Genomic DNA, 27,077 nt, shown 5'->3' with positions numbered 1-27,077 from the left:
AGACTGTGAGCCGTATGATACACGGACCATCAGACCACAGTGGGCATAGGATTGATAGTTAGGATCTGGCTGGACTGTATATATACACATTACATGAGTAGACTTCACAAGAATATCAGAACTTAAGACAATTTGCAACAACTGCAACATCCTGCAAGAAAAGTTGAAGTTGTTCTGCACTCAGACCCCAAGCTGAGTCAGTAGCATACTTAAAAAGATTTGTGTAGGATATAGATTAGACTTACCTATAGGTGACTGACTGACAGTGTGACTTGATACTGAACACTTTAATGGTTGCCTCATAAGAACTGGCATTCTATCATGTCTACATTATCAATGCCATTGAGGTCCACAGAGCCCAGTGTTGAACAGAAGTATTTGTCTGCGTAATACTCTCTGGAAAACATTATAGAACTTAAATAGTGTCAGATAAGGTTTTCATTTCACTGGATAATTAATGTGTTGTTTTTCTCTGTTTTAGACCTAAAAGTCTGTGAAGTCGTGATCACCAGTTATAAATCTTGGCTTTTCTTTACAGGTGAACGCCAAGATGGTGTCGCGCCCTAACAGAGACAGCTACGTGTCCAACGATGGCTACTTTGACTCCTTTGACAATGCTTTGATGTTAAGGTGAGTTGCTGAAAGGAATATAAAATGTATTTTACACTTAGGCTGTAATAGTAGTCACCTACATGGTGTTGTTTTCCTTTTTTCCACGCTTTAGTGGATAGAATTATACTGCCCTAATACAGAGTTTATGCATGACCTGTCATGAACACATGTAAAACGCCTGGTTGGCCTTACTCGCCAGTACTCACTAATGATACACATGTTTATAGTTATATGTAAAGGCACACTGAAAGAGGTTTTGAGAGAAACATGCAAACTTTGATATTTAATGTTTTCATCATTTATTCTTTCACATGAAACAAGTTAACTTTGTTCATTGTATGAGTGTGTGGTACATTTGTGAGCTTTTGTTCATCTGTTAAAAACTGATCAAAGTAAAGTGTATTTTATCCTGTTATGTTCTGTCAGACCAGAGATTGTCGTGGCTAACTCATCTACATACTTGCAGATATGCCTGTGCATGTATTTACAGCTCACTTTTTACATGTATTTACAGCTCACAATGTACATGTATTTACATCTCACTATGTACATGTATTTACAGCTCGTTTTTTACATGTATTTACAGCTCACTTTTTACATGTATTTACAGCTCACTTTTTACATGTATTTACAGCTCACTTTTTACATGTATTTACAGCTCACTTTTTACATATATGTTCAGCTCACTATTTACATATATGTTCAGCTCACTATTTACATGTGTTTACAGCTCACTATTTACGTGTATTTACAGTTACCTAGACCTAGAGACAGAAGCAGAGGCAGGCTTATCTAAGGATGGGAGTTACGGGACACGCGATCGCTACAGGGCAGCCAAAAATATGCTCAAGCCTGTCAGATTCTCGAAGTAAGATAGGAATTTTTCTTTCACTATTGGACTTTGTATTTATAACCATACTTTGGAAAGGTTCTGTGCAAAGGTGTTAGCAAAGTTTTTGAACCTGATCTGTCCAGGACTGGACTGTGCACTCACTGGTCTCACTCTTATTATGCATGGTATGATTCTGTCAGAAAATGATTTTCACTTACTGTATGTCACCTAAAGTTTAAACTGTAAAAAGGTACTTTGTGGAGCTCATAAAAGCCTTGAAATGATACTTCTGTACTTAAGTTTTGGGATAAGAAAATAATCAAACTTAAATCAAACTCCTTAAGGTGGATGGATCAATGAGATTCAAGCAAAATGTGGGATTTGAAAAATGCTGTTTGAGTGAAATGCAGCGATTACTGATCATAAGGAGTTTTCAACAGAATTTTCTACTAAAAACAGGTGAAATTCTTCAGTTGTCGTTTAAATGATACCATTTTCAGACCGGCCAGCAAAGAGGATTTCCCACTGGACCATGCAGGCCTGTTTTCTGTTATCACCTACTCCTGGCTCACAGGCTTGATGTGGAAGATCTACCGTAAAGGAATGGCATCAGTACAGATGTGGAAATGCCCCGCAACAGAGAGTTCGAGGGTCAACGTTAAGAGGTCAGTCAGAATCAGGTGTAAACTTTAAGGTCAATTATATCTATTTGATTGGTGTTTTACACCGTGCTCCAGAATATTTCACCTACACGACAGCAGCCAGCATTATGGTGGGAGGAAACAGGGAAGCAAACTGCTGTCATATAAGTGAATCATTCTCAGTGAGTACAGGATAAAACATCAGTCCGCTAAGTGAAATAAAGTACACACTGCGTTATTGTAGTGGGGCTTGATTGGCCTTATCTGTGTCATCTTCAATGACATTGCCCATATTAGCTCATCCATGACCTCAGATTTGAGAGTGGCTGTTGATTGGCATCATCTGTATCGTCTTTATCACCATTGCTCTCATCAGATCGTCGTTGGTTAGCGCGCTAGTGCAGCGTAATGACCCAGAAGTCTCTCACCAATTCGGTCTCTGTGAGCTCAGCTCATGCTGGCTTCTTCTCCGGCCGTACGTGGGAAGGTCCTTCAGCAACCTGCAGATGGTCGTGGGTTTCCCATGGGCTCTGCCCGGTTTCCACCCACCATAATGCTGACTGCCTTCGTATAAGTGAAATATTCTTGAGTACGGCGTCAAACACCAATCAAATAAATAAATAAATAAATCATCAGCTTCACTGACTGTCCATCACTGACTTTTCTCCTCAGATTTAAGAGTGACTGTTGGTTGGCATCATCTGTATGGTCTCATCACTAGATCATCCATAACTGACTGTTTTCTCCTCCTTGAGGATGGCTGTTGATTTGCATCGTCTGTATCATCTTTATCACCATTGCCCTCATCAGCTCGCCCATTACTGACTTTTTTCTCCTCATCAGATTTGAGAATGGCTGTTGATTGGCATCATCTCTAACATCGTTATCACCATTGCCCTCATCAGCTCGCCCATCACTGACTTTTTTCTCCTCATCAGATTTGAGAATGGCTGTTGATTGGCATCATCTCTAACATCGTTATCACCATTGCCCTCATCAGCTCGCCCATCACTGACTTTTTTCTCCTCATCAGATTTGAGAATGGCTGTTGATTGGCATCATCTCTAACATCGTTATCACCATTGCCCTCTTCAGCTCGTCCATCACTGACTTTATTCTCCTCAGATTTGAGAGGGGATGTTGATTAGCATCATCTGTAACATCTTTATCATTGCCTTCATCAGATCGTCCATCACTGACTTTTTTCTTACCTTCAGACATGTTGAGAGGCGCTGTTCATTTGCATCGTCTGTGTCAATCTTGATCATCATTGTCGTCATGAGTTCATTCATCACTGACTTTTCTTTCCTCCGCAGATTTGAGAGGGCCTGGCTGGAGGAGCTGAAGACAAAGCCACGAGACAAGGTTTCACTGGGCCGGGTGATATTCAGCTTGTACAAAACCCGCCTGTTCTTGGGGTTCATCCTGGCTATCCTCTCTGTCCTCTGCTCCTTCCTGGGGCCTGTGAGTTCTCTTTGTGCTTCTAAAACAAGTTATGCATAAGACTGTCTCACTTGGTGACATGTGTAACTGGCTGAGGGTGCAGGTCTGGTGTCTTTGACATGGCGTGCCTATGATGTATTTATTTGATGGGTGTTCTACACCGTACTCAAGAGTACATCACTTTCATGCCTGAAGCCAGACCTGGGGAAAGCCCATGACCATCTGCAGGTTATTGCCACTCCACACATACGACCGGATGAGTGAGTGAGTGCTTGGGGTTTAACGTCGCACTTAACAATATTTCAGTCATTTGATGATGTAGAAATCATTAGAGTGCATGTAATGTGCCTCCTTGTGGCAGGACGCATTTCCACTGCTCTTCTATTTAGTGCTGCTTCACTGAGATACCTTACCGAATGCAAGTAAGCCACCCCGCCTGAGCCATTATTTGGACATAGTTCAACCAGTGGTTGCACTGTCCCCTTCGAGCTGAACACCAAGCGAGGAAGTTAAAACTTCCTCTTTTATAGCCTTAGGTGTGACTTGACCCAGGATTGATCCAGGATCTGCAGCTCCCGAAGCGGACACTCTACCAGCTGTGCTGTCGGAGCTGATACTACCAGGTTAGTAGGCGTTTCAGTGAGGCTGCACTATCAATGTGTTGATGTTGGATTCAGCCAGAAACGAGGAGACATGGTCATGATATGACTGAAGTAATAGTTAAACTACGGTTAAACAAATAAACTGTATGACCAGTTCTGTGGGGGCGTTCTGATCCATGTATGACCAGTTCTTTGCAGGCGTTCTGGTCCGTGTATGACCAGTTCTGTGCAGGTGTTCTGGTCCGTGTATGACCAGTTCTATGCGGGCGTTCTGGTCCATGTAGGACCAGTTCTGTGTGGGCGTTCTGGTCCATGTATGACCAGTTTTGTGCGCTCGTACTGGTCCGTGTATGACCAGTTCTATGCAGGTGCTTTGGTCCGTGTACGACCAGTTCTGTGCAGGTGCTCTGGTCCATGTATGACCAGTTCTGTGCGGGGGTTTTGGTCCGTGTATGACCAGTTCTGTGGGGGGGTTCTGGTCCATTTATAACCAGTTCTGTGGGGGGGTTCTGGTCCGTGTATGACCAATTCTGTGGGGGCGTTCTGGTCCATTTATGACCAGTTCTGTGTGTGTGGGGGGGGGGGGGGGGGGGTGGTTCTGGTCCGTGTATGACCAGTTCTGTGGGGGCGTTCTGGTCCATGCATGACCAGTCCTGTGGGGGGCGTTCTGGTCCATGTATGACCAGTTCTGTGGGGGGCGTTCTGGTCCATGTATGACCAGTTCTGTGGGGGCGTTCTGGTCCATTTATGACCAGTTCTGTGGGGGCGTTCTGGTGCATTTATGACCAGTTCTGTGGGGGCGTTCTAGTCCATGTATGACTAGTTCTGTGCAGGTGCTTTGGTCCGTGTATGACCAGTTCTGTGCGTTCTTTCTGGTCTATATATGAGTTCTGTGTGGGCATTCTGATACTGGTTCAGTTTAAGGGCCACATCAGAGCTATTTTGTAAAGTTTGATTAATTTCAAGTGTCATTTAAAGCCCTATATGTGCTTCTGAAAGGGCATTTTTACTGTTCAAATGCTAAACAGTTAAGATTGTTTTTATCTGTACAATTTCCTCCCCAGGCTATAGTAGTGCGGATGTTACTGGAATATCTGTCACGGAGGGAGATCCATGTGGGTCATGGCGTTGGGCTGGTGGTGGCCCTTATTCTCATGGAGGTGGGGCGGTCTGTCTTCATGGGGATGTGGTGGTTTGTGCAGTACCAGGGAGGTGAGTCTATGACTTTGTAAGATTTGCAAAGTAAGTCAGGAAATGAAAGCCCTCTTTTGTGTATATCTGCCCATGTTAAAATGCAGCAGTTTGCCCCACAGTCACAAGATGTTGTAATGTCTCATCACCAAACTTTCGTACTGGAATAAAGTCAAGTCAATAATTTTTGAAAAGACTGTCAGATGTAACGAATCCATCTCTGTTATGATTGTGGTAATAGAGTATATGGCATCTATTTCCTCTTTGACATCTTTTAATATTGACATTGCAAAAGGTGAAATGTTGCTTTTCTTCTGACCTGCAGGTGTTAGGCTTCGTTCAGGGGCAATGTCTCTACTATTTCAAAAGATTTTACGCCTGAGGACATTAAAAGACACCACTATGGGCTCGGTAAGTAGACTGCTGAGTCAGACGAATGAAAGAACCAAAATGCAGTTTGGATGTTGGTAGTACATTTTTTTCCCAGTTTTAATTTTCCCATTTGTAATTGAATTCTGATGTAACTAGAACTTGACCTGAACTGCAGTGAGGTGATCCTGAACTGCAGTGTGGTGATCCTGAACTGCAGTGTGGGGATCCTGAACTGCAGTGTGGGGATCCCGAACTGCAGTGTGGGGATCCCGAGCTGCAGTGTGGTGATCCCGAACTGCATTGTGGCGATCCTGAACTGCATTGTGGCGATCCTGAACTGCATTGTGGCGATCCTGAACTGCATTGTGGTGATCCTGAACTGCAGTATGGCGATCCTGAACTGCAGTGTGGCGATCCTGAACTGCAGTATGGCGATCCTGAACTGCAGTATGGCGATCCTGAACTACAGTATGGTGATCCTGAACTGCTGGGAGGTGTTGAACTGCAGTGTGGTGGTCTTGAGCTGCTTTGGGTTGTTGTTGGACTGCTGTGTGTTAGACCTGAAGTATTCTAAACTTATAGACATGAATGATTCATCTTTTATCAGACAGTTGATTCAAAAACAAAAAGCAGGTGTACTCTACTTTGAGAAATAGGAACTCAACTATGATTCCTAGAAAAGATAAGGAAAACAAGTTTGAATTACCAGGATACTCACAGCGGTGTTGGCATTGTCATCATGCTTTCATATGATTTCATCCAATCTCATTTCTCAGCTGATCAACATGTGCACCAATGACAGCCAGCGTCTGTACGAGGCCCTCATCATCCCTTTCCTGCCTGCCACAGTGCTTTGCCTTGCCTTGGGGGTAATTTATGTCATCTGTCTGATGGGAGCCTGGGCAGTCCTGGGAACATTCATCTATCTTATCTTCTATCCAATCATGGTAAGAGCCAGTTCCAGGCAGTGGTCTAAAGTATTGGAGTTCCCAAGTCATGCTCTTTTATCATTGACGGTTAAAAAGTTCCATGTGACCAGAATAAAAATGGGCAAATATTTTTGATTACTTTTACTATAACAAGGGTGTCTGGAAAAAATATTATAAAAAGGTATTTAGAGTATGATGGATGTGTTTGGAATATATGGCAAATGTAATAAAAAATAAGTGAAAGAAATGTCTAACTGATCACATGGTACAGTAAGATTTTTTTATCACCTTAAGGGATTACTTGCAATTATAAAAGATTAAACTTTTCTAAATTTACAGAGAAAAACTTGTGTAATATCTGTCCAGATATTTAGAGTAAGAACATTTGTAATTCTCAAAATATGGTGACATTCATTTCCTGAATTTTTTTTTCTCCCAGGTACTCATCTCACGCATTACAACTCATTACAGACATAAAGCTATCAAAGTTACTGATAAACGGGTAAGTGTTGATTTTTTTAAGATCCCATGTGAGATTGTGAAAAAGCAGACCAAGAAAATGTTCTGTGGGAAAGCTGGCAGTGCTGCCAGCAATGTCAGTTCCAAACATTTCCCACCCTTGACAGAAAATATGCAGGAAATAGAAGGGTCATTGAGAGATATAAACTATGCCTCAAAAATACAGAAAACATGTATACCTTGTTTCTTTTCCCATAAAAACCTTAAACTTCAGTTTAGAATTCCTTTTTACATATCCTATAACGTCACAGTCAAACCAACAGGTCCCTGATTTGTACCTATGACATTGGCGTGAAGGTTATAGTGAACTTCAGCCTGAACTCTTCAGACTGCTCTGCCAGCAATGGCCTCTATTACTTGACAAGTTGGTCTTGTCAGAATTATATAATTTATTTCTTTTGCAGGTTCGTTTAATGAGTGAACTATTGAATTGTGTAAAATTGATAAAAATGTATGCCTGGGAGCAGTCATTTGCAGAATCAATATCAAGTGAGTGAATTAAATAATTTTTTCAAAATAAGTTGTCATGAAATCTTACTTAAGAACTTTGAAATGAAATCAAATGGGAAAACAGTGTCTACTCAAGTCAAGTTTAGAAATTTTTTATTTGATTAATTTATGTGATTGATGCTAGACCAGTTCACTGGAAATTTTAACTGGTAGAGGTCAGCTGTGCAGGTGGTTCGCGGCCAATAAGGTTGCCAAGACAAACTGAGTTATTACTTTGATTGTCACGTTGGTACATGTAGGTAATTTTTCACTTAAAGCTCTTAAAGGTTGGGTAGGTACTTTTCCATTTAAACTTAGTAGGATTTGTATGTACTTTGTCACTTAAAGTTAGTAGGTTTGGTAGTGACTTTGTCACTTGAAGTTCCTACATGTGGTAGGGACTTTGTCACTTAAAGCTCTTAGATTTGGTATGTACTTTGTCACTTAAAGCCAGAAAGTTTGGTAGGTACTTTTTCACTTGAAGTTCCTACGTGTGGGTGGTACTTTGTCACTTAAAGCTAGAAAGTTTGGTAGGTACTTTGTCACTAGAAGTTCCCACGTGTAGTACGTACTTTGTCACTTGAAGTTCGTACGTGTGGTAGTTATTTTGTAACTTAAAGCTAGAAAGTTTGATAGGTACTTTGTCACTTGAAGTTCGTACATGTGGTAGGTACTTTGTCACTAGAAGTTCCCACGTGTAGTACGTACTTTGTCACTTGAAGTTCGTACGTGTGGTAGGTACTTTGTCACTTAAAGCTAGAAAGTTTGGTAGGTACTTTGTCACTTGAAGTTCGTACATGTGGTAGGTACTTTGTCACTAGAAGTTCCTACGTGTGGGTGGTACTTTGTCACTTAAAGCTAGAAAGTTTGGTAGGTACTTTGTCACTTGAAGTTCCTACGTGTGGTAGGTACTTTGTCACTTAATGTCCTTAGGTTTGGGAGTTACTTTGTCACTTAAAGCTAGAAAGTTTGGTAGGTACTTTGTCACTTGAAGTTCGTAAATGTGGTAGGTACTTTGTCACTAGAAGTTCCTACGTGTAGTACGTACTTTGTCACTTGAAGTTCGTACGTGTGGTAGGTACTTGGTCACTTAAAGCTAGAAAGTTTGGTAGGTACTTTGTCACTTGAAGTTCGTAAATGTGGTAGGTACTTTGTCACTAGAAGTTCCTACGTGTAGTACGTACTTTGTCACTTGAAGTTCGTACGTGTGGTAGGTACTTGGTCACTTACAGCTAGAAAGTTTGGTAGGTACTTTGTCACTTAAAGCTAGAAAGTACTTTGTCACTTAAAGCTAGAAAGTTTGGTAGGTACTTTGTCACTTAAAGCTAGAAAGTTTGGTAGGTACTTTGTCACTTAGAGTTAGGATTCATAGGTACTTTGTCACTGAAGTTAGTAGGTTTGGTAGGTACAGGAAATAAACTGATAATACTAGTTCTACTTTTGTACTATTACAGTTAAATGTGAATTTTCAAGTGAACATTTTGAAGTTGTTTCTAATTTCTTTTATTTTTGCCCTTAGAAGATATTGACTAGTTATTATGATATAAGTAAGTTACTGTGATGAAATTTTGGGTCTATATTTCTGCTTTCAACTTTGCAGAGATCCGTAATGAAGAGAGAGTTGTGTTGGAAAAGGCAGCATATGCTCAGAGCTTTAGCCTGTCATTATCTCCTCTCTTACCTGTGGTTTGTGCTGCCGTTACCTTTATAGGTCACACTGGCACTGGTAACGACCTTACACCAGCACAGGTAAGTCATCCCATTATCTCCTCTCTTACCTGTGGTTTATGCTACTGTTACCTTTATAGGTCACACTGGCACTGGTAACGACCTTACACCAGCACAGGTAAGTCATCCCATTATCTCCTCTCTTACCTGTGGTTTGTGCTGCCGTTACCTTTATAGGTCACCCTGGCACTGGTAACGACCTTACACCAGCACAGGTAAGTCATCTCATTATCTCCTCTCTTACCTGTGGTTTGTGCTGCCGTTACCTTTATAGGTCACACTGGCACTTGTAACGACCTTACCCAGCACAGGTAAGTCATATCATTATCTCCTCTCTTACCTGTGGTTTGTGCTGCCGTTACCTTTATAGGTCACACTGGCACTTGTAACGACCTTACCCAGCACAGGTAAGTCATATCATTATCTCCTCTCTTACCTGTGGTTTGTGCTGCCGTTACCTTTATAGGTCACACTGGCACTTGTAACGACCTTACCCAGCACAGGTAAGTCATATCATTATCTCCTCTCTTACCTGTGGTTTGTGCTCCTGTTACCTTTATAGGTCACACTGGCACTGGTAACGACCTTACCCAGCACAGGTAAGTCATATCATTATCTCCTCTCTTACCTGTGGTGTGTGCTGCCATCACTTGTATAACACCAATCAAATAAATAAATAAATCAGTATCTTCTCTCTTACCTGTGGTGTATGCTGCCATTACCTGTATAGGTCACACTGGCACTGGTAATGACCTTACCCAGCTCAGGTAAGTCATATCATTATCTCCTCTCTTACCTGTGGTGTGTGCTGCCATCATCTGTAAAACACCAATCAAATAAATAAATAAATCATTATCTTTTCTCTTACCTGTGGTGAATGCTGCCATCACCTGTATAGGTCACAATGGCACCGGTAATGACCTTACCCAGCACAGGTAAGTCATCTCATTATCTCATCTCTTACCTGTGGTTTGTGCTGCCGTTACCTTTATAGGTCACACTGGCACTGGTAACAACCTTAGCCAGCACAGGTAAGTCATCTCATTATCTCCTCTCTTACCTTTGGTTTGTGCTGCCGTTACCCCTTTAGGTCTCACTGGCACTGGTAATGACCTTACACCAGCACAGGTAAGTCATCTCATTGTCTTCTCTCTTACTTGTGGTTGGTGCTGATACCTGTATAGGTCACACCTGCTTCTCATTGGCATCTATCCATCTTATATGTTAGTCATTGTCTACAGTCTGGTCTACCAAACATCAGAAGTGTGAGTAATGTCTATGGAGAACTGACCACATGATATCACTATGGGGCCTTGGATACGTGTTGACAAATTTTGTTTAAGAATTTAGTTCTTAGATGGGACTTCTGCATGTCTAGTGTTGGGAGTGCTGTAACGCCCCACTGCAGTGTTGGGACTGGTCAAACTCCCCACTGCAGTGATGGGACTGGTCAAACTCCCCACTGCAGTGTTGGGACTGGTCAAACACCCCACTGCAGTGATGGGACTGGTCAAACTCCCCACTACAGTGGTGGGACCGGTCAAACACCCCACTGCAGTGTTGTGACTGGTCAAACTCCCCACTGCAGTGATGGGACTGGTCAAACTCCCCACTGCAGTGTTGGGACTGGTCAAATGTCTCACTACAGTGTTGGGACTGGTCAAACGCCCCACTGCAGCGTTGGGACTGGTCAAATGTCCCACTGCAGTGTTGGGACTGGTCAAACACCCCACTGCAGTATTGGGAGTAGTCAAACACCCCACTGCAGTATTGGGACTGGTCAAATGCCCCACTGTATTGTTATGACTGGTTCAACACCCAGCTGCAGTGTTGGGATTGGTCAAAGGCCCCACTGCAGTGTTGGGACTGGTCAAACTCCCCACTGCAGTGTTGAGACTAGTTAAACATCCCACTGCATTGTTGGGACTTGTCAAACACCCCACTGCAATGTTGGGACTTGTCAAACACCCCACTGCAATGTTGGGACTGGTCAAACACCCCACTGCAGTGTTGGGACTAGTCAAACACCCCATTGCAGTACCCTGTCCTGTCAAACATTTTCTCCAGCTCATTTTCATCACGTTGCATTTAAGACAGAACACCACCTGAGAAAAATGATACATTTTAACATTATATAGGTTGCACCACAATCTATATCTGAATGACACAACAATGACACAAGCTCCTGCTTCACACTAGCGCCACCTCACTGGAGTAAAAACTGAGCTGCCTGGCTATTGTTATTTCTCTTAAATGGGTACATGATTATATCCCTTTCAGGCCTTCACAGTGCTGGCAGTGCTCAACTCTATGAGAATGTCGCTTGGTATCCTGCCGTTCTGTATCCGGGCATTCGCTGAAGTTCTCGTTACCATTGGCAGATTCCAGGTGAGAAAGTCTAGATGTCAGAATGTGAGGTGAAAGGTCAAGGGTTATATTGGAAATAACTGAAAATGTAACAGTAAATCTGCTTCACTGTTTTGAAGCTGTGAAAATTTGCTCTGGAAATGTACATGTAGTTCTTGTAAATTTGACATCTGCACTGAACTTGGGAGATGGATGTACATATACTATCTGTGGAAGCAGAGTTAAACCTCAAGCAGCAAAGGAAACTGTTATCCATATGTTTTACTCTCTGACTGATAGTTTTGCTTTACTTGCACAATTTGTTCTATTTCTACTCTCAGGGTGTTTTACTCATGGAAGAGATGTCCCCTCATTTTGGAACGGTAACCAACAAGAACCAAGCCCTGGTCCTGGATAGGGCCTCAATGGCCTGGGACACGACGACAGCTGAAAACCAGAATGACAAGACTAAGTCTTTGAAAAGTAGGCCACATTGGTGGATAATCCTGGCATGATAACATAGGAAATATTTCTACAAGAAAGAAACACAAGGAATTTTATTTAGAAAAGTGGAAACATTTAAATATTTTTCCATTTTATTATTCTGTGATGAGCTGTATTTTGAGAATATTAAAGTAAGAATGGAATAATATTCAAGTAAGAATAGGATAATATTACAAATTCTGAAATATTGAATGGAAAATGGCATCATTTTAAGAAGATAAATGGAGGACTTTGCTTAGTGGAGCTTAAACATCATGAATATTGTTCTAGTGAAAGGTAGAAAATTTTTTTATGGCATTGAAACTTCACTGGGCAATATCCTCTATATTATTTATGTTTTGACAAGACTGTAATTTTGTGCATTTGAACAGGTTAAGCAGTGTTTATAGCTGTTGGCCTTCACAGACTTGTGTATATAACATGAGGTTGTACATGACCTTTTGTAGAATGTTGTGTCTTGCTGTGTGATGTAGAAATGTTAAAGGTGACAGAACTTGTATGATGATGTCATTCCGCTGAAAAACGTCATAAAACAGTGTTTCCTGTTGGATATCATGCCATCTGGATTTGAAGTATCAAAATGTAACAATGAAAGCGAATGTTTTTATCAGAGCATAACATTTCGACTACTTACACATAATAATGTAGAGTATATTTCTTGTGGCCATCTAAAATAAAACTGCAAAGAGTAAGTGTTTTTATTTGTGGGCTTTAACATAATTTGGACAAAGAATGTGAATTTGTGCATTTATCTTCCGCACTTACAGAAATGTGACCAGCAAAGTCTGAATCATGTTTTGCAAATTAAGTATGATCTTACATTAGTTTCTTGATTTGAAAATGTGGTTGGTAAGTGAGTAATAATGACATACTGGTGAACATAGGCCAGTGATATCGCTTTCAGGAGATGATCTTAAGCGGCAATAAATACGTTTTTTACAACGTCAGTGTCATCATTGGTGAGTGAAACTTCCTAACTGATGATAATTATTAATGTCCAAACTGTCATTTTTTGTGTTTATGTGTTTGTTTAGTGTTTGTGTGTGTGTATTTAGATCTGCTAATTTAATGACTGTATACATTAGTAAGTGTTTGTTTCTGCCAGATGGGCCAGTGGAACAGAACGGTGGTAAATCAGCAAGTCTACCAGAAGAAAAGCGCCCTTTGGGGATTAAAACCGACGAGAACGAACCAGTTGCAACATTATCTGACCTCAGCCTTGTTGTAGAAAAGGTGAATAAATCTGACGGAGTACTGCACTGAAAATTCATGTGAAAAAAGGGGCATTTCAGGAAGCAAAAAAGGTTATTTTGGGTGTCAAAAATTTAAGGTATCATTTTACTATAAAAACTCCTTTTTAAGGTGATTAGAATTCTCAGAATCCCACAAAATGAGGCACTTAAAATGTAGTTAAGTTGTCGACAAATGCATAGATTAAATACAGTACCTTTGTGAAATTGTTTAACGTGTAAATCTTTTAAATGGTAAAGCTATGTGAGCACTAATGAAGCCTCAACCATACATTCCAGTTGAACCTTCAGTAAAAAAGACCACTCTATTCAGTCTGTGTTCTTCTGTAACATCTATGTATCTCACATAAAATATCTCCCAGTTTTTTCTGGGTGATGTAATTGCATGTTTTCTGAGATTTACCTGTTTTTCAGGGCCAGCTTGTCGGGGTGTGTGGGAGTGTGGGTTCGGGGAAGAGCTCTTTGGTGTCCGCTATATTAGGCAGGGTAAGTCAGTGAGCTAACGTGTGCAAAGTGTGCAGCTGGGGTAAGACAGAGACACAAAAGTCACGCATGCTGATGATCACCGATGTTGAGGAATGTCCAGTTGTGTCGTTGCTGCATGAAGTTATTTGGTGATTTCTGACATTTTGACTGCCTCAGCATACAACTTTCTCAGCGTATGACTTTTTCAGTGTCTGACTCTCTCGGCATTTGACATTCTCCCACTCCCCCAGAGAGTAACTCTCTGGGCATTTGACATTCTCCCACTCCCCCAGAGAGTAACTCTCTCGGCATTTGACTTTCTCCCACTCCCCCAGAGAGTAATTATCCCACTTAGAACTAAAGCAGATTTATCACATGAATATTCACATTTCTTTTTAGGATTCCTACCGAAAAAACCTTAACCTAAACACAAGCTCACGAGGTGAATCTTTTGTCCTTCACCTTTTATCATGTTGCTATACTTATGAACCTGTGAATAAAAGTCTTTGTTGAATACCTTTGCTATGGTACTAGAGAATCGAAAGACAAGAACCCGGCTTCAGTCAATGTCTCACTCTTTGTCATTTTACAGATGATCACGATGACTGGCAGCATTGCTGTTAATGGTAAAGTGGCGTATGTATCCCAGCAGGCCTGGATTATGAGCGGGACTCTGCGTGACAACGTCCTGTTTGGATTCCCCTATGATGAAGACAAGTAAGACACAGACTTGTATGATATATTCAAAACCTTATTCATATACATTTTCATATCTTAATTCATTTTCCAGCATTTACTAAGGCTGAGGTGTATTTTTCTTGTCTCTACTGTCTGTAATTGATGTTAATAAATGTTTGCGTTGTTACCTGTTTCAGGTATGCCTTAGTGATAGAGGCCTGTGGACTGTTACCTGACATTGAATCTTTGATAGCGGGAGATCAAACAGAGGTGGGTGGAGTAAGGCCTAACCAGTCTGATCTTGTTTACTACACTGATCTTGTACATAAGCGTACCTGAAATCCATCCTCATGGTGATAATTAGACATGAGGTGTCGTTTGTTCACACTGAAAAGGGAATTTGTAGACGATTCCAATGCTGTAACTGTTAGTAGGCACCATATTGACAATGAAAATCTGTAAGGTGAAATACAGTACTCAATTTACTTAGCAGAACTCATTTTTGTGTTTCCACACAGATATGTGTGTGAGGCTAACATATCTGGAAGTCAGAACATTTTACTCAGCAGAACTCACTTTTGCGTTTCCACACAGATAGGTGAACGAGGCCTTAATTTGTCTGGAGGTCAAAAGCAGCGGATCAGTTTGGCGCGTGCCGTCTACAGCAACGCAGATATCTACCTCCTGGACGATCCGCTGTCAGCAGTGGACATCCATGTGGGCAGACACATCTTCAACCGCTGTCTGCTAGAGGCTCTCAAGGGGAAAACTGTCATCTTCATCACTCATCAGTTACAGGTGTGAAAACCATCTTGTTCTTAGTAATGTACATGGTGTAAATGTTCTCAGAAGTGGTGCTGTTTTTAGTTCCATTTAAGGCAAGGAGATTTGCAAAATAACTATCTGCTAAAAATCATGTTGCTTTATTGCATTTTAACCTAGGCTAGTACTGGAAATGTTTATTTAAGTGTTAGCCTACCACCTGTCTCCAATATATCTGCTGAACTCTCAAAAACATGTAATCAAATTTAGACTGGCCCGGATGACTCACTTAATGGAGCGTCTGCTGTGTGGGTGGTAGATCCAGGGTCAGTGCTGAATTGCACCTAAAACCTTAAAAGAGGAAGTTGTAGCTTCCTCGTTTGGCATTCCACATTAAGGGGTTATCTACTGGTCGACATGTATCAGTATATGGCTCGGGTGAGGTGGCTTACTTACCTTCAGTAGATCACCTCAGTGAAGCAGCGCCAGATAAAAGAGCGATGGAAATTACATGGAGGCACATTGTATGCACTCTAAGGATTCCCTTGTCACAGGACTGAAAAATTGTTAAGTACGACGTTAAACCTTATCCTTACCTTAACAAAAGTACGACGTAAGCACTCACTCCCTCAAATTGTTGTGCAAGCTATCTAATGGCGACCTTTAATGATTTATAAGATTTTAAACATTTTTGTAATGTAACTAGTTGTTACACTTATTTGTGTACTGGAGACATTTATTTCGTTTGCAAAACCTTCTCACCTTCAGTACCTTAAGTACATGAATGGTATGATTTTCTCTTTCGCTGTATCAATGTATAGACCTTTCTCACCTCCAGTACCTGAAGAGCTGTGATCAGATCCTTGTGATGAAGGATGGACAGTTTGTGGAGAGTGGGTCACATGACCAGCTAATGGCTGCTGACAAGGACTATGCCTCACTGATCAGGATCTTCTACACTGAGCACGAGGAGGACGTGACAACAGAAGAGGAGGAGGGGGAGGGGGACGGGCTTCCGGACTCCATTGGCGATGGTACAAAACTTTACACTGTTCTTAGACAGGACGGAGGTAGTGGGTCTTGGCTGAGTACTATCATTTATTTGAAGTTTGGTCCATAAATATGCATTTTCAGTAAGAATAACTTTGATGCCAACATTTAAGTTTTACAGATAAGAAATGGATTAAACTTCACAAAACTCCTGAGTTGCCCTGTAAGCAGTATGAATCCATCCAAATATTTCACTAGAAAAAGGCTCGAAAAAGGCTTAACTTGAAAAAGGCTCAACACACTGGTTAAGATGGTTGTTTTAATGGCTAGTTAAGATGGGTGTCTTTCAATGGCTAGTTAAGGTGGTTCCTTATAATAGCTACAGTTAGTTGGTTACCATGCTAGTGCAGCGTAATGATCCTGGAGCATCTCACCAGTGCCGTCGCTGTGAGTTCAAGTCCAGCGCATGCTGGCTTCGGATGGTTGTAGGTTTCCCCCGGGCTCTGCCTGGTTGCCTCCTACTGTAATGCTAGTACTATAAGTGAAATATTCTTGAGTAAGGCGTAAAACACCAATCAAATAAATATAATATCTAGTTAAGATGGTTGTCTTTTAATAGCTAGTTGACATGATTGTCTTTTAATGACAAGTTAATAAAGATGGTTGTCTTTGATTGGCTAGTTGACATGATAAGTTAATAAAGATGGTTGTCTTTGATTGGCTAGGATCCATGGGTTCTTAATCCAGTCGCAGCCCAACTGTTTATCATTTGTCTTTGTGCATACATGTACTTATGTTCCGTTTCATCATAGCTGTTCACCCTAAAAATTGTCTGTAATTGTCTTTCTATCATGTTGAAAAGATACGTGTAGTACTTTTTTGTATTCTGTAATTTGTTTAAAACTGTGGCAGCATTCTTTTAACTTTGTTCATGTTCACACTTCATCCGTCTTGCCCACAGTACGGCTCAGCTTGGAGAAGCAGAAGTCTGTCTTGTCCAGGGTCTCCAGTGTCTGCCGTGAGGTCAGTCTGAAGAGTGGGTCTCAACACAGCGAGAAAAATGCCCTCAGTGCTAAGTCAGCATCCAGCATCTCTACTGACGTAGAAACAGATCAAGGTATATAACTCAGATATTTTTGTCAGCAAGTATAATAATAATAGTAGATCTAAATAATTTTTATGATACTGTATTTAAATTTTAGACTAAATATTATTAGGTATATGGTTACTCAGTGATAGGATATGAAAATATACGGCATCAGCATCCCTCATAAGAGGCCAGCCGTCATATTACATGTGTATGTAGGCAAATTGCTGCAGTTATGTACGATTATTTTCACAACCGAATAAATAGGGATAACCAAGTCGTCAGGCACATGACATTGGCTACAGTCTATGGAATATATGTCTCCCCACGTGACCGTTGCTCCCACATGACAGTGGAAAACATAAGTATTTTTACTGATGAAGGATCATGAAAGGTACAACTGAATGTTCTCAAATTTAAGAAATTTAATGTGTGGGGGAATTTGAGACAGACATAAGAAAAACAGTGAATTGAAGTTTGTCGTATATCAAGAGAGAGCAGTATCTAGAACCATTTTAATGCCTAATCAAGTTTGGATCCCAAACTAGTTGACATCCAAACTGGTCAATATGTATAAAAACTACAAATAGCTTAAACGAAAATGTGATTTGTTGGTTTTCTTTCAAATTTCTTTCTTTCACAGAATTTAAAGCTATCATTTGATTTGCATTTTTAAAACAAGCTTTACACACTGTAACATGAAAGTCATGTGCACGGTGAAATGGGGTCTTAGAACAAGATTGGCATGTTGTCAGGTATTCTTGTATTCAAGTGTTAGTCAGTCAATTGGTCTCTATATCAGTTAGAAAGGCCAGATTTTGCATCACATGAATTTTATCCAATTTCTGTTTTCTAGATATGGTCCTGCAAGATTTTTTTTCTGTCTTTAGCATTTCATGAAATCCTTTTGTCTTCATTTGGTTAGAGAACGTTGGCCAGCTAGTGGAGGCAGAAAACATAGAAGAGGGGAATGTCACATGGAAGTCGTACTGGTATTACATCAGAGCTGCTGGTGGCTGGTTTGTCCTCCTCTTCGTCATTCTCATCTTTTTCATGGCCATCGGCTCCCAAATGGTCACCAGCTGGTGGCTGTCCAACTGGCTGTCACAAGGAAGTGGGGTAAGTGGAGACCTGTGGGAACCTGTGGGGGTTCCCAGATATGTAGTCTTAACTGAACAATTAAAACTGGCTGTCACCAGGAAGTGGGATAAGTGGGAACCTGTCAGGGTTCCTAGATATGTACTCTTACCTGAACAATTCCAACTGGCTGTCACCAGGAATTGGGGTAAGTGGAGACTTTTGGGGGTTCCTAGATATGTACTCTTACCTGAACAGTTCCAACTGGCTGTCACCAGGAAGTGGGGTAAGTGGAAACCTGTGGGGGTTCCTAGATATGTACTCTTACCTGAACAATTCCAACTGGCTGTCACCAGGAATTGGGGTAAGTGGAGACTTTTGGGGGTTCCTAGATATGTACTCTTACCTGAACAGTTCCAACTGGCTGTCACCAGGAAGTGGGGTAAGTGGAGACCTGTGGGGGTTCCTAGATATATACTCTTACCTGAACAGTTCCAACTGGCTGTCACCAGGAAGTGGGGTAAGTGGAAACCTGTGGGGGTTCCTAGATATGTACTCTTACCTGAACAATTCCAACTGGCTGTCACCAGGAATTGGGGTAAGTGGAGACTTTTGGGGGTTCCTAGATATGTACTCTTACCTGAACAGTTCCAACTGGCTGTCACCAGGAAGTGGGGTAAGTGGAAACCTGTGGGGGTTCCTAGATATGTAGTCTTACCTGAACAATTCCATCTGGCTGTCATAATGAAATGGGGTAAGTGGAGACTTAGCTACATGGTGCGTATATCAGACTGTGAGCATTTCCCCTTGTTTTATCCCCCGCAGAACTCTAATGTGACAGACGGCAATGTGACGCGTGTGAGCACCAGCGTGACAGACAACCCTGACCTTGCCTTCTACATCGCGGTGTATGGAGGCCTCGTTGGAGTCATCTTTGTCACCATGGCCATCAAGGGATTCGTCTTCATGAAGGTCAGACTTCAAATCTGTACATTTGTTTTATTACCCATTATAAAATGATTGTATGTTGTGCCTCATGGATCAATCAGAAGAATAATTTGAATTTATTTGTCCTCTCTTTGTATTGTGTGAAATTGAAAGTGCATTCATTTAGGTTAAAGAATTTTTTGGAGATATTTGGATGAAATTTTGTGCTACAAATATCTCAGAATAGCCAATTTTCAGAACTGAACTTGTAGTGATTTATGCATTGTGGTTGGCTGAATGCCTGGCCACTTTTTGGTTCCATTTCGCAGATTACTCTGCTGGCTTCAAGCAGGCTTCACGATCAGGTGTTCATCAAAATCATGCGAAGTCCTATGAAGTTTTTTGACACTACTCCGACAGGAAGGATACTCAATAGGTTCTCCAAAGATTTAGACGATGGTAAGATGTATTATGTGCTACTGCAATTCCAACAGAAACTGGGTGGAAATCTCAAAATGATGTAAAGGAAACCCAGTGGAACTGAGTACCCCATTGGTTCAAGGGGATTTACAATGAAAAGCTCCAGTTAACTGTTTTAATTTGTTAGTGATTTTCTATTTTCTTTGTTGCACAGTGGATACGTTGTTGCCGTTCCGAGCCGAATCGTTTTTACAGAACAGCCTGGTGGTGATTGGCTCACTTCTGATCATCGCTTACGTCTCTCTCTGGTTCCTCATCGCCCTCGTCCCCCTCAGCATCGTCTTCGGAGTCCTGAAGCAGCTTTTCTCTACGGGAATCCGGGAACTGAAGAGGAGCGACAATGTTACACGCTCCCCGCTCATCAGCCATATCAGCGCGTCCGTCATGGGCATCACCACCATACATGCTTACGGCAAGACTGCAGCTTTTACAGAAAAGTAACTTGCATTTCTTTGTTTTTTATGCAACTGATAATTACTCGACTAGTGAATGCTCAGCTTGTTCCTGCATTTAGTTTTGCATGACATTGCAGAATTGGCCAGTACTTTCCCATAAAAATCCTGTATAAAAATGAACAAAAAAGTCAAGGAGATGGCCAGTATCCTTTGCTGTACACATCGCTGGTTAATCGAGTTCTAATAGACTTAAGAAAGAAACTGCTTTATATGGCTGATATGTTCATGATGTTATCTTTCCCAGCATCATGCGGCTAATATGTTTATGATGTTATCTTTCCCAGCTTCATGTGGCTGATGTATTCGTGATGTTATTTTTCCCAGCATTATGCGGCTAATATGTTCATGATGTTATCTTTCCCAGCTTCATGCAGCTAATATGTTTGTGATGTTATCTTTCAGGTTTTTTGACCTCTTGGATACGAACACTGTCCCATTTTACCTGTTTAATCTGGCCAATCGGTGGTTGTCTGTTCGTCTGGACATGATCACAATTTGTGTGACGGGGATTACAGGCTTCCTGTGTGTATTCACCCACGAAAGTATCCCACCTGCCATGGCAGGGCTTGCTCTCGCCTTTGCTATTCAGGTACACCTTCATTTTCAGTATAGGATGTAAATAATGTCAAAGCAATTGTGTTTACATATAACTACCCACAGAATATCGTTAGTTTTCCAATATTTAACAACCAGTCTCAAACACAATTCAGTAGCTTCATCTAATCCTGTGAAATGAGCTTTATATGTTTTATGTACTGCACCAGGTTAAAATTGGCAGGATACTGCCCTTGCCTGACACTACTCCTCTGTTGTCTGTGACTCAAATTTGAATAAACCTATTTCTGTGACCATGGCATGGTTTTGTTTCTCGCTATTATGACGTGATGATATATACAGCTCATATATAAGGTGGCTGCTGTTGTTGTTGTTTAGATCACAGGGCTCTTCCAGTTCACAATCAGAATGGCCATAGAGACAGAGGCTAGATTCACATCCGTGGAAAGGATACAGTACTACATAGACGTGAGTTATCTCCCTTGATTTATATCCTACAGATACCTTAAGATTGCATGATATCACTTATGTTATCTGTTTGTCCATCTTCTCCACCTTTCTGCCCAATTGCCCAACCTCCTGACTGCCCAACCACATTACCACCCAACCACATTACCGCCACATAACTGCCTTTCTGCCCAGCCGCAAGACTGCCTAAGATAGATTTATCCAGAATTTGCTATCAGGCCGGCTCATTTGAAATTTTCTTTTATTTCTCTCACAAATCTTTTCACTGGCCTATCTGCGTACAAGACCTGTACTGTGCTCCTTCTTGGGACAAGGGCATCACTTTTACTGGATGTTTTAGGCCATCATTGTCTTGCTTATAATAGATGTTCTTTTATTATTCATGTCATAATTTTATACAGTGCAAGTATTGTATAAACTGAGGGGATTTATTGGAGACCAAGCTTGGTTTCCTTCCACCATAATGCTGGCAACCAGCGGATGGTCATGGGTTTACCCCAGTTTGTGCTTGGTTTCCTCCCACCATATTGCTGGCAACCTGCAGATGGTCGTGGGTTTACCCCAGCTTGTGCTTGGTTTCCTCCCACCATACGGCTGGCAACCAGCGGATGGTCGTGGGTTTACCCCAGCTTCTGCTTGGTTTCCTCCCATCATACGGCTGGCAACCAGCAGATGGTCGTGGGTTTACCCCAGCTTGTGCTTGGTTTCCTCCCACCATATGGCTGGCAACCTGCGGATGGTCGTTGGTTTACCCCAGCTTGTGCTTGGTTTCCTCTCACCATATGGCTGGCAACCTGCGGATGGTCGTGGGTTTACCCCAGCTTGTGCTTGATTTCCTCCCATCATGGCTGGCAACCAGCGGATGGTCGTGGGTTTACCATAGCTTGTGCTTGGTTTCCTCCCATCATGGCTGGCAACCAGCGGATGGTCGTGGGTTTACTCCAGCTTGTGCTTGGTTTCCTCCCATCATGGCTGGCAACCAGCGGATGGTCGTGGGTTTACCATAGCTTGTGCTTGGTTTCCTCCCATCATGGCTGGCAACCAGCGGATGGTCGTGGGTTTACTCCAGCTTGTGCTTGGTTTCCTCCCATCATGGCTGGCAACCAGCGGATGGTCGTGGGTTTACCATAGCTTGTGCTTGGTTTCCTCCCATGATGGCTGGCAATCAGCGGATGGTCGTGGGTTTACCATAGCTTGTGCTTGGTTTCCTCCCATCATGGCTGGCAACCAGCGGATGGTCGTGGGTTTACCCCAGCTTGTGCTTGGTTTCCTCCCATCATGGCTGGCAACCAGCGGATGGTCGTGGGTTTACCCCAGCTTGTGCTTGGTTTCCTCCCATCATGGCTGGCAACCAGCGGATGGTCGTGGGTTTACCCTAGCTTGTGCTTGGTTTCCTCCCATCATGGCTGGCAACCAGCGGATGGTCGTGGGTTTACCATAGCTTGTGCTTGGTTTCCTCCCATCATGGCTGGCAACCAGCGGATGGTCGTGGGTTTACCCCAGCTTGTGCTTGGTTTCCTCCCATCATATGGCTGGCAACCAGCGGATGGTCGTGGGTTTACCACAGCTTGAGTATGTAATACACCAATTAGATCAATGAATGAATGCACATATTTGTATGTTAAGTGCAAAGTACATGTATTCAAACTAATTTCATATTGTTATCATGATATCAACTATTGAATGGTTTCCACCGGTATGCATGTTACCAGTTTATCATTTATTGTTTTATTTCAGAACGTAACAACAGAAGCGCCACCTGTTGTAAAGGACAAACGTCCCAGTGAAGACTGGCCAAAAAGAGGGGAGATAACATTTAAGAATTACAAGATGAAATATCGAGAGAACTTACCATTGGTCCTGAAGGGACTCAACCTATCAATCAAAGCCTGTGAGAAGATCGGCATTGTGGGAAGAACAGGGTCTGGTACGTGCAAGAGTATTGGTTGCCATGCCCCTTAAAAACAGACTTTAAGAAAAATAAAACTAATCAGTTCCATTTGTATAGAACACAAAATGGCTATTCTTTGATGCCAGCAATGAAGCCACAAGGAACCCATGTAATGTAGTGTTCAAGTCCAGCTCATGTTGGCTTTCTCTTCGGCTGAACGTGCGAAGGTCTGTCATCAACCGGCAGATGGCTGCGGGTTTGTGATGAGTTCTGTGATTATCAGTTACTTGTGATGGGTTATCAGTTTGTCAGTTACCTGTGACGGGTTATCTGTTTGTCAGTTACCTGTGATGAGTTATCAGTTTGTCAGTTACTTGTGATGGGTTATCAGTTTGTCAGTTACTTGTGATGGGTTATCTGTTAGTCAGTTACTTGTGATGAGTTATCAGTTTGTCAGTTACTTTTGATGGGTTATTGGTTTGTCAATTACTTGTAATGAGTTATCTGTTTGTCAGTTACTTGTGATGGGTTATCTTTTAGTCAGTTACTTGTGATGGGTTATCAGTTTGTCAGTTACTTGTGATGGGTTATCAGTTTGTTAGTTACTTCTGATGGGTTATCAGATTGTCAGTTACTTTTGATGGGTTGTGAGTTTGTCAGTTACTTGTGATGGGTTGTCGGATTATCAGTTACTTGTGATGGGTTATCGGTTTATCAGTTAGTTGTGATAGGTTATTGCTTTCATTAGATCATATGTAGAAGCGCTAACTTTAGGGTTAGCATGAAAACCAGTGAAATAAATAAATCTGATAGCTTTTTTTTTGTGTTCTCAGGGAAGTCCTCATTGGCTGTGGCTTTGTTTCGCCTGGTAGAGCCTTACTCTGGGACAATACTCATTGATGACACAGATATCACACAGATAGGCCTGGATGATCTCCGCTCAAAGCTTGCCATCATTCCACAAGATCCTGTGCTCTTTGTCGGAACTGTCAGGTGATTTGCTTACCTGAGTGTATGAATGTGGTCAGGCTAAGGGGTGGAGGGGCTGAATAAACAGTGGCCTGTTGTCAGGCTGTTGACAAATCTCCTGACTAAATCAAGACCACAGCTGAGCAAACAATAGCTGTATTCAAGTCAGCTACCTCAGCCACGACTCTTGGTGCATGTACACATTCATGGACCTGCTTCTTTGCTTGTTTGTGCACTGTTACTTTCATTTTCTAATTATGTTCATTTATATATATCCCATGAGTCTGTTTGCTCCTGGAGCATATTGCTCACTTATAGTTTAATATATCTATCATGTAGCTAGGAAGTAGCGAAGTTAAAATTATGTATTTATAACATTGTTCTTAGAGTTTAAGCCACTGTTTAAATCTGTTAGCCATTCTTAACCACCACCATACTGGGTTAATTTATAAATTATTCAGCACTGAAAAATCTTAATTATTTGATTTAAAATATCTTTATATATCTGACACAGGTATAATTTGGATCCATTTGGGAAGCACAATGACGAGGAACTGTGGACTGCATTAGAGAAATGTCATGTTAAACCAACGGTAAGTCACCCAGTCAATTAACGTGTGCATTCTTTTTGAACATGCATGTATTGCCTGTGCTGAAAACCCTACAAGGTCAGCGGTTTACCTGTGGTGAGCCTCTAGCCTGCCAGCGGTTTACCTGTGGTGAACCTCTAGCCTGCCAGCGGTTTACTTGTGGTGAGCCACTAGCCTGCCAGCGGTTTACGTGTAATGAGCCACTAGCCTGCCAGAAGTTTACCTGTGGTGAGGCTCTAGTTATCTTTGATTTTTCTGTTGTGTTCTTCTGAATTAATAGTAATGCAGTAAAAGTTTTTTCAGTTTGATTGTTCAGCATATCCATTGTCAAGATTATGTGTACTTTATCATTTTGACAAAGTTTTAGTTTGTTTAGGACGTAAAGGCCAAGATGGAATTATCTGGCTCGAGTCTCTTTATTCTCTGTGTATAGTTTTAATGAAATAATTCAGTGAAGATATATTCCTGTTCATCACAAACTTATACATGATATCACAGACTGTATGAATGGTGTTGCCATTAAACGATACCAAATCCAAGTCCCTTTTACATTGTATGTACAACTGGAGTGGTCAGGTGATCAGAGCATGTACCTCATAAGAAGAAAGCTTGAGTCCCAGTACTGTGTACAGAACATCCTCCATTCCTGTGTCATGTCTTCAGGATATCCTTCCAGTCAGACAGCACTATGTAAAACCTGCTAACTTTCACTGTCCAGTGGCTTACCCCAGGCACTCCAATTTCCTCCACCCGTAATGCTGAATGCCAGTGTATATGTGGGAAACAAGAAGCAGATAAAATAAATGAATCTATTGAAATGGAGATTTGCCTTCCATAAGGATACCCAGGCATGATATGGCCTAAATACGCATAAACACATGTACCCACAGTAAATAAGCAGGTCAGCAGTGTGCATGACTTACATGTATCTCTTGTAAGCTGTACTATTGCAGTTGTTATGGTTGAGTATGCAGTGTGAGGGTAGCGATGAATTGTGCTGTTTTTTCTCAGATCCAGGCGTTGGATCAGCAGTTACTTGCCCCTGTCGTGGAGAATGGAGAGAATTTCTCCGTGGGGGAGAGGCAGCTTCTGTGTATGGCCAGAGCTCTCCTTAGACATAGCAAGGCAAGTACAGAACATTGTGGAGTTCAAATGTAGAATTTAGGTGTTCAATTTAAATTGAAATGTGAAGAATAATCACGTAATGTGAACTGATTTATTATTGATTATTGATTTATTATTGATTCATTATTAGCATCAATTCTGTGCCCTTTAAATTTTATTTCCGTATCTTTAGCTTCTGTGAATGACTTTCACTTTCTTTTCTGTGTGACAGTCTTTTTTTATTTATGTGCTCTTTGCTGTATGATTTCTGGCACAAGTCATATAGCTATACTTTCTCCATTCAGCCCAAATTTCTCACAATCACTTTCATTTTAATTTGTGTGACCTTGACCTCTAACTTTCACTTTGCAGATCCTTGTGCTGGATGAAGCCACAGCCGCCATTGATACAGAGACAGATTCTCTAATCCAGGCCACGATTAAGGACGCCTTCTCTGACTGCACCATGCTAACAATAGCCCACCGTCTCAACACCGTCGTGACATGTGACCGCATCCTGGTCATGGATGACGGCATGGTAAGTTTTGTGGATGGAGATCACTCACTAACAATCCTGTAACATACTTGTGCTATAACAGAACTGCCCATATACCCAGGGCACTCTGCTTCCCTCCACCAGTAATTCCGTCTCAACACCGTCGTGACATGTGACCGCGTCCTGGTCATGGACGACAGCATGGTAAGTTTTGTGGGTGGAGATCACTCACTAAAAATCCTGTAACATACTTGTGCTACAACAGAACTGCCCATATACCCAGGGCACTCTGCTTCCCTCCACCAGTAATTCCGTCTCAACACCGTCGTGACATGTGACCGCATCCTGGTCATGGACGACGGCATGGTAAGTTTTGTGGGTGGAGATCACTCACTAACAATCCTGTAACATACTTGTGCTATAACAGAACTGCCCATATACCCAGGGCACTCTGCTTCCCTCCACCAATAATCCCGTCTCAACACCGTCGTGACATGTGACCGCATCCTGGTCATGGACGACAGCATGGTAAGTTTTGTGGGTGGAGATCACTCACTAACAATCCTGTAACATACTTGTGCTACAACAGAACTGCCCATATACCCAGGGCACTCTGCTTCCCTCCA

The 27,077-nt window shown here is 41.8% G+C and overlaps 1 protein-coding gene across 1 annotated transcript in view; it reads left to right on the top strand.

The window, feature by feature from the left end:
• The first annotated feature begins 1,732 nt into the window (after positions 1-1,732).
• The window catches only part of LOC135479297 (ATP-binding cassette sub-family C member 5-like), a 30,634-nt gene continuing 5,289 nt past the window's right edge, over positions 1,733-27,077 (top strand). Inside the window, exons 1-29 of the mRNA XM_064759118.1 lie at positions 1,733-2,109; positions 3,402-3,549; positions 5,195-5,342; positions 5,647-5,732; positions 6,470-6,640; positions 7,062-7,124; positions 7,546-7,630; positions 9,231-9,379; positions 11,639-11,746; positions 12,046-12,187; positions 13,314-13,441; positions 13,699-13,702; positions 13,856-13,944; positions 14,516-14,640; positions 14,799-14,871; positions 15,196-15,399; positions 16,202-16,397; positions 17,315-17,470; positions 18,366-18,559; positions 19,343-19,489; positions 19,774-19,903; positions 20,079-20,361; positions 20,782-20,968; positions 21,313-21,402; positions 23,140-23,329; positions 24,127-24,286; positions 24,777-24,855; positions 25,864-25,977; positions 26,329-26,493. Coding sequence (XP_064615188.1) covers positions 2,024-2,109; positions 3,402-3,549; positions 5,195-5,342; positions 5,647-5,732; positions 6,470-6,640; positions 7,062-7,124; positions 7,546-7,630; positions 9,231-9,379; positions 11,639-11,746; positions 12,046-12,187; positions 13,314-13,441; positions 13,699-13,702; positions 13,856-13,944; positions 14,516-14,640; positions 14,799-14,871; positions 15,196-15,399; positions 16,202-16,397; positions 17,315-17,470; positions 18,366-18,559; positions 19,343-19,489; positions 19,774-19,903; positions 20,079-20,361; positions 20,782-20,968; positions 21,313-21,402; positions 23,140-23,329; positions 24,127-24,286; positions 24,777-24,855; positions 25,864-25,977; positions 26,329-26,493 — 3,900 coding nt within the window. The 5' untranslated portion in view covers positions 1,733-2,023. The remainder of the gene's footprint in view (positions 2,110-3,401; positions 3,550-5,194; positions 5,343-5,646; positions 5,733-6,469; positions 6,641-7,061; positions 7,125-7,545; positions 7,631-9,230; positions 9,380-11,638; positions 11,747-12,045; positions 12,188-13,313; positions 13,442-13,698; positions 13,703-13,855; positions 13,945-14,515; positions 14,641-14,798; positions 14,872-15,195; positions 15,400-16,201; positions 16,398-17,314; positions 17,471-18,365; positions 18,560-19,342; positions 19,490-19,773; positions 19,904-20,078; positions 20,362-20,781; positions 20,969-21,312; positions 21,403-23,139; positions 23,330-24,126; positions 24,287-24,776; positions 24,856-25,863; positions 25,978-26,328; positions 26,494-27,077) is intronic.

The sequence above is a fragment of the Liolophura sinensis genome, chromosome 12 (assembly GCF_032854445.1).
Source record: "Liolophura sinensis isolate JHLJ2023 chromosome 12, CUHK_Ljap_v2, whole genome shotgun sequence".
Classification (NCBI taxonomy): Eukaryota; Metazoa; Mollusca; class Polyplacophora; order Chitonida; family Chitonidae; genus Liolophura; species Liolophura sinensis.
The sequence above is the reverse complement of the archived record's forward strand: the minus strand, read 5'-3'. Positions and strand labels throughout refer to the sequence as shown.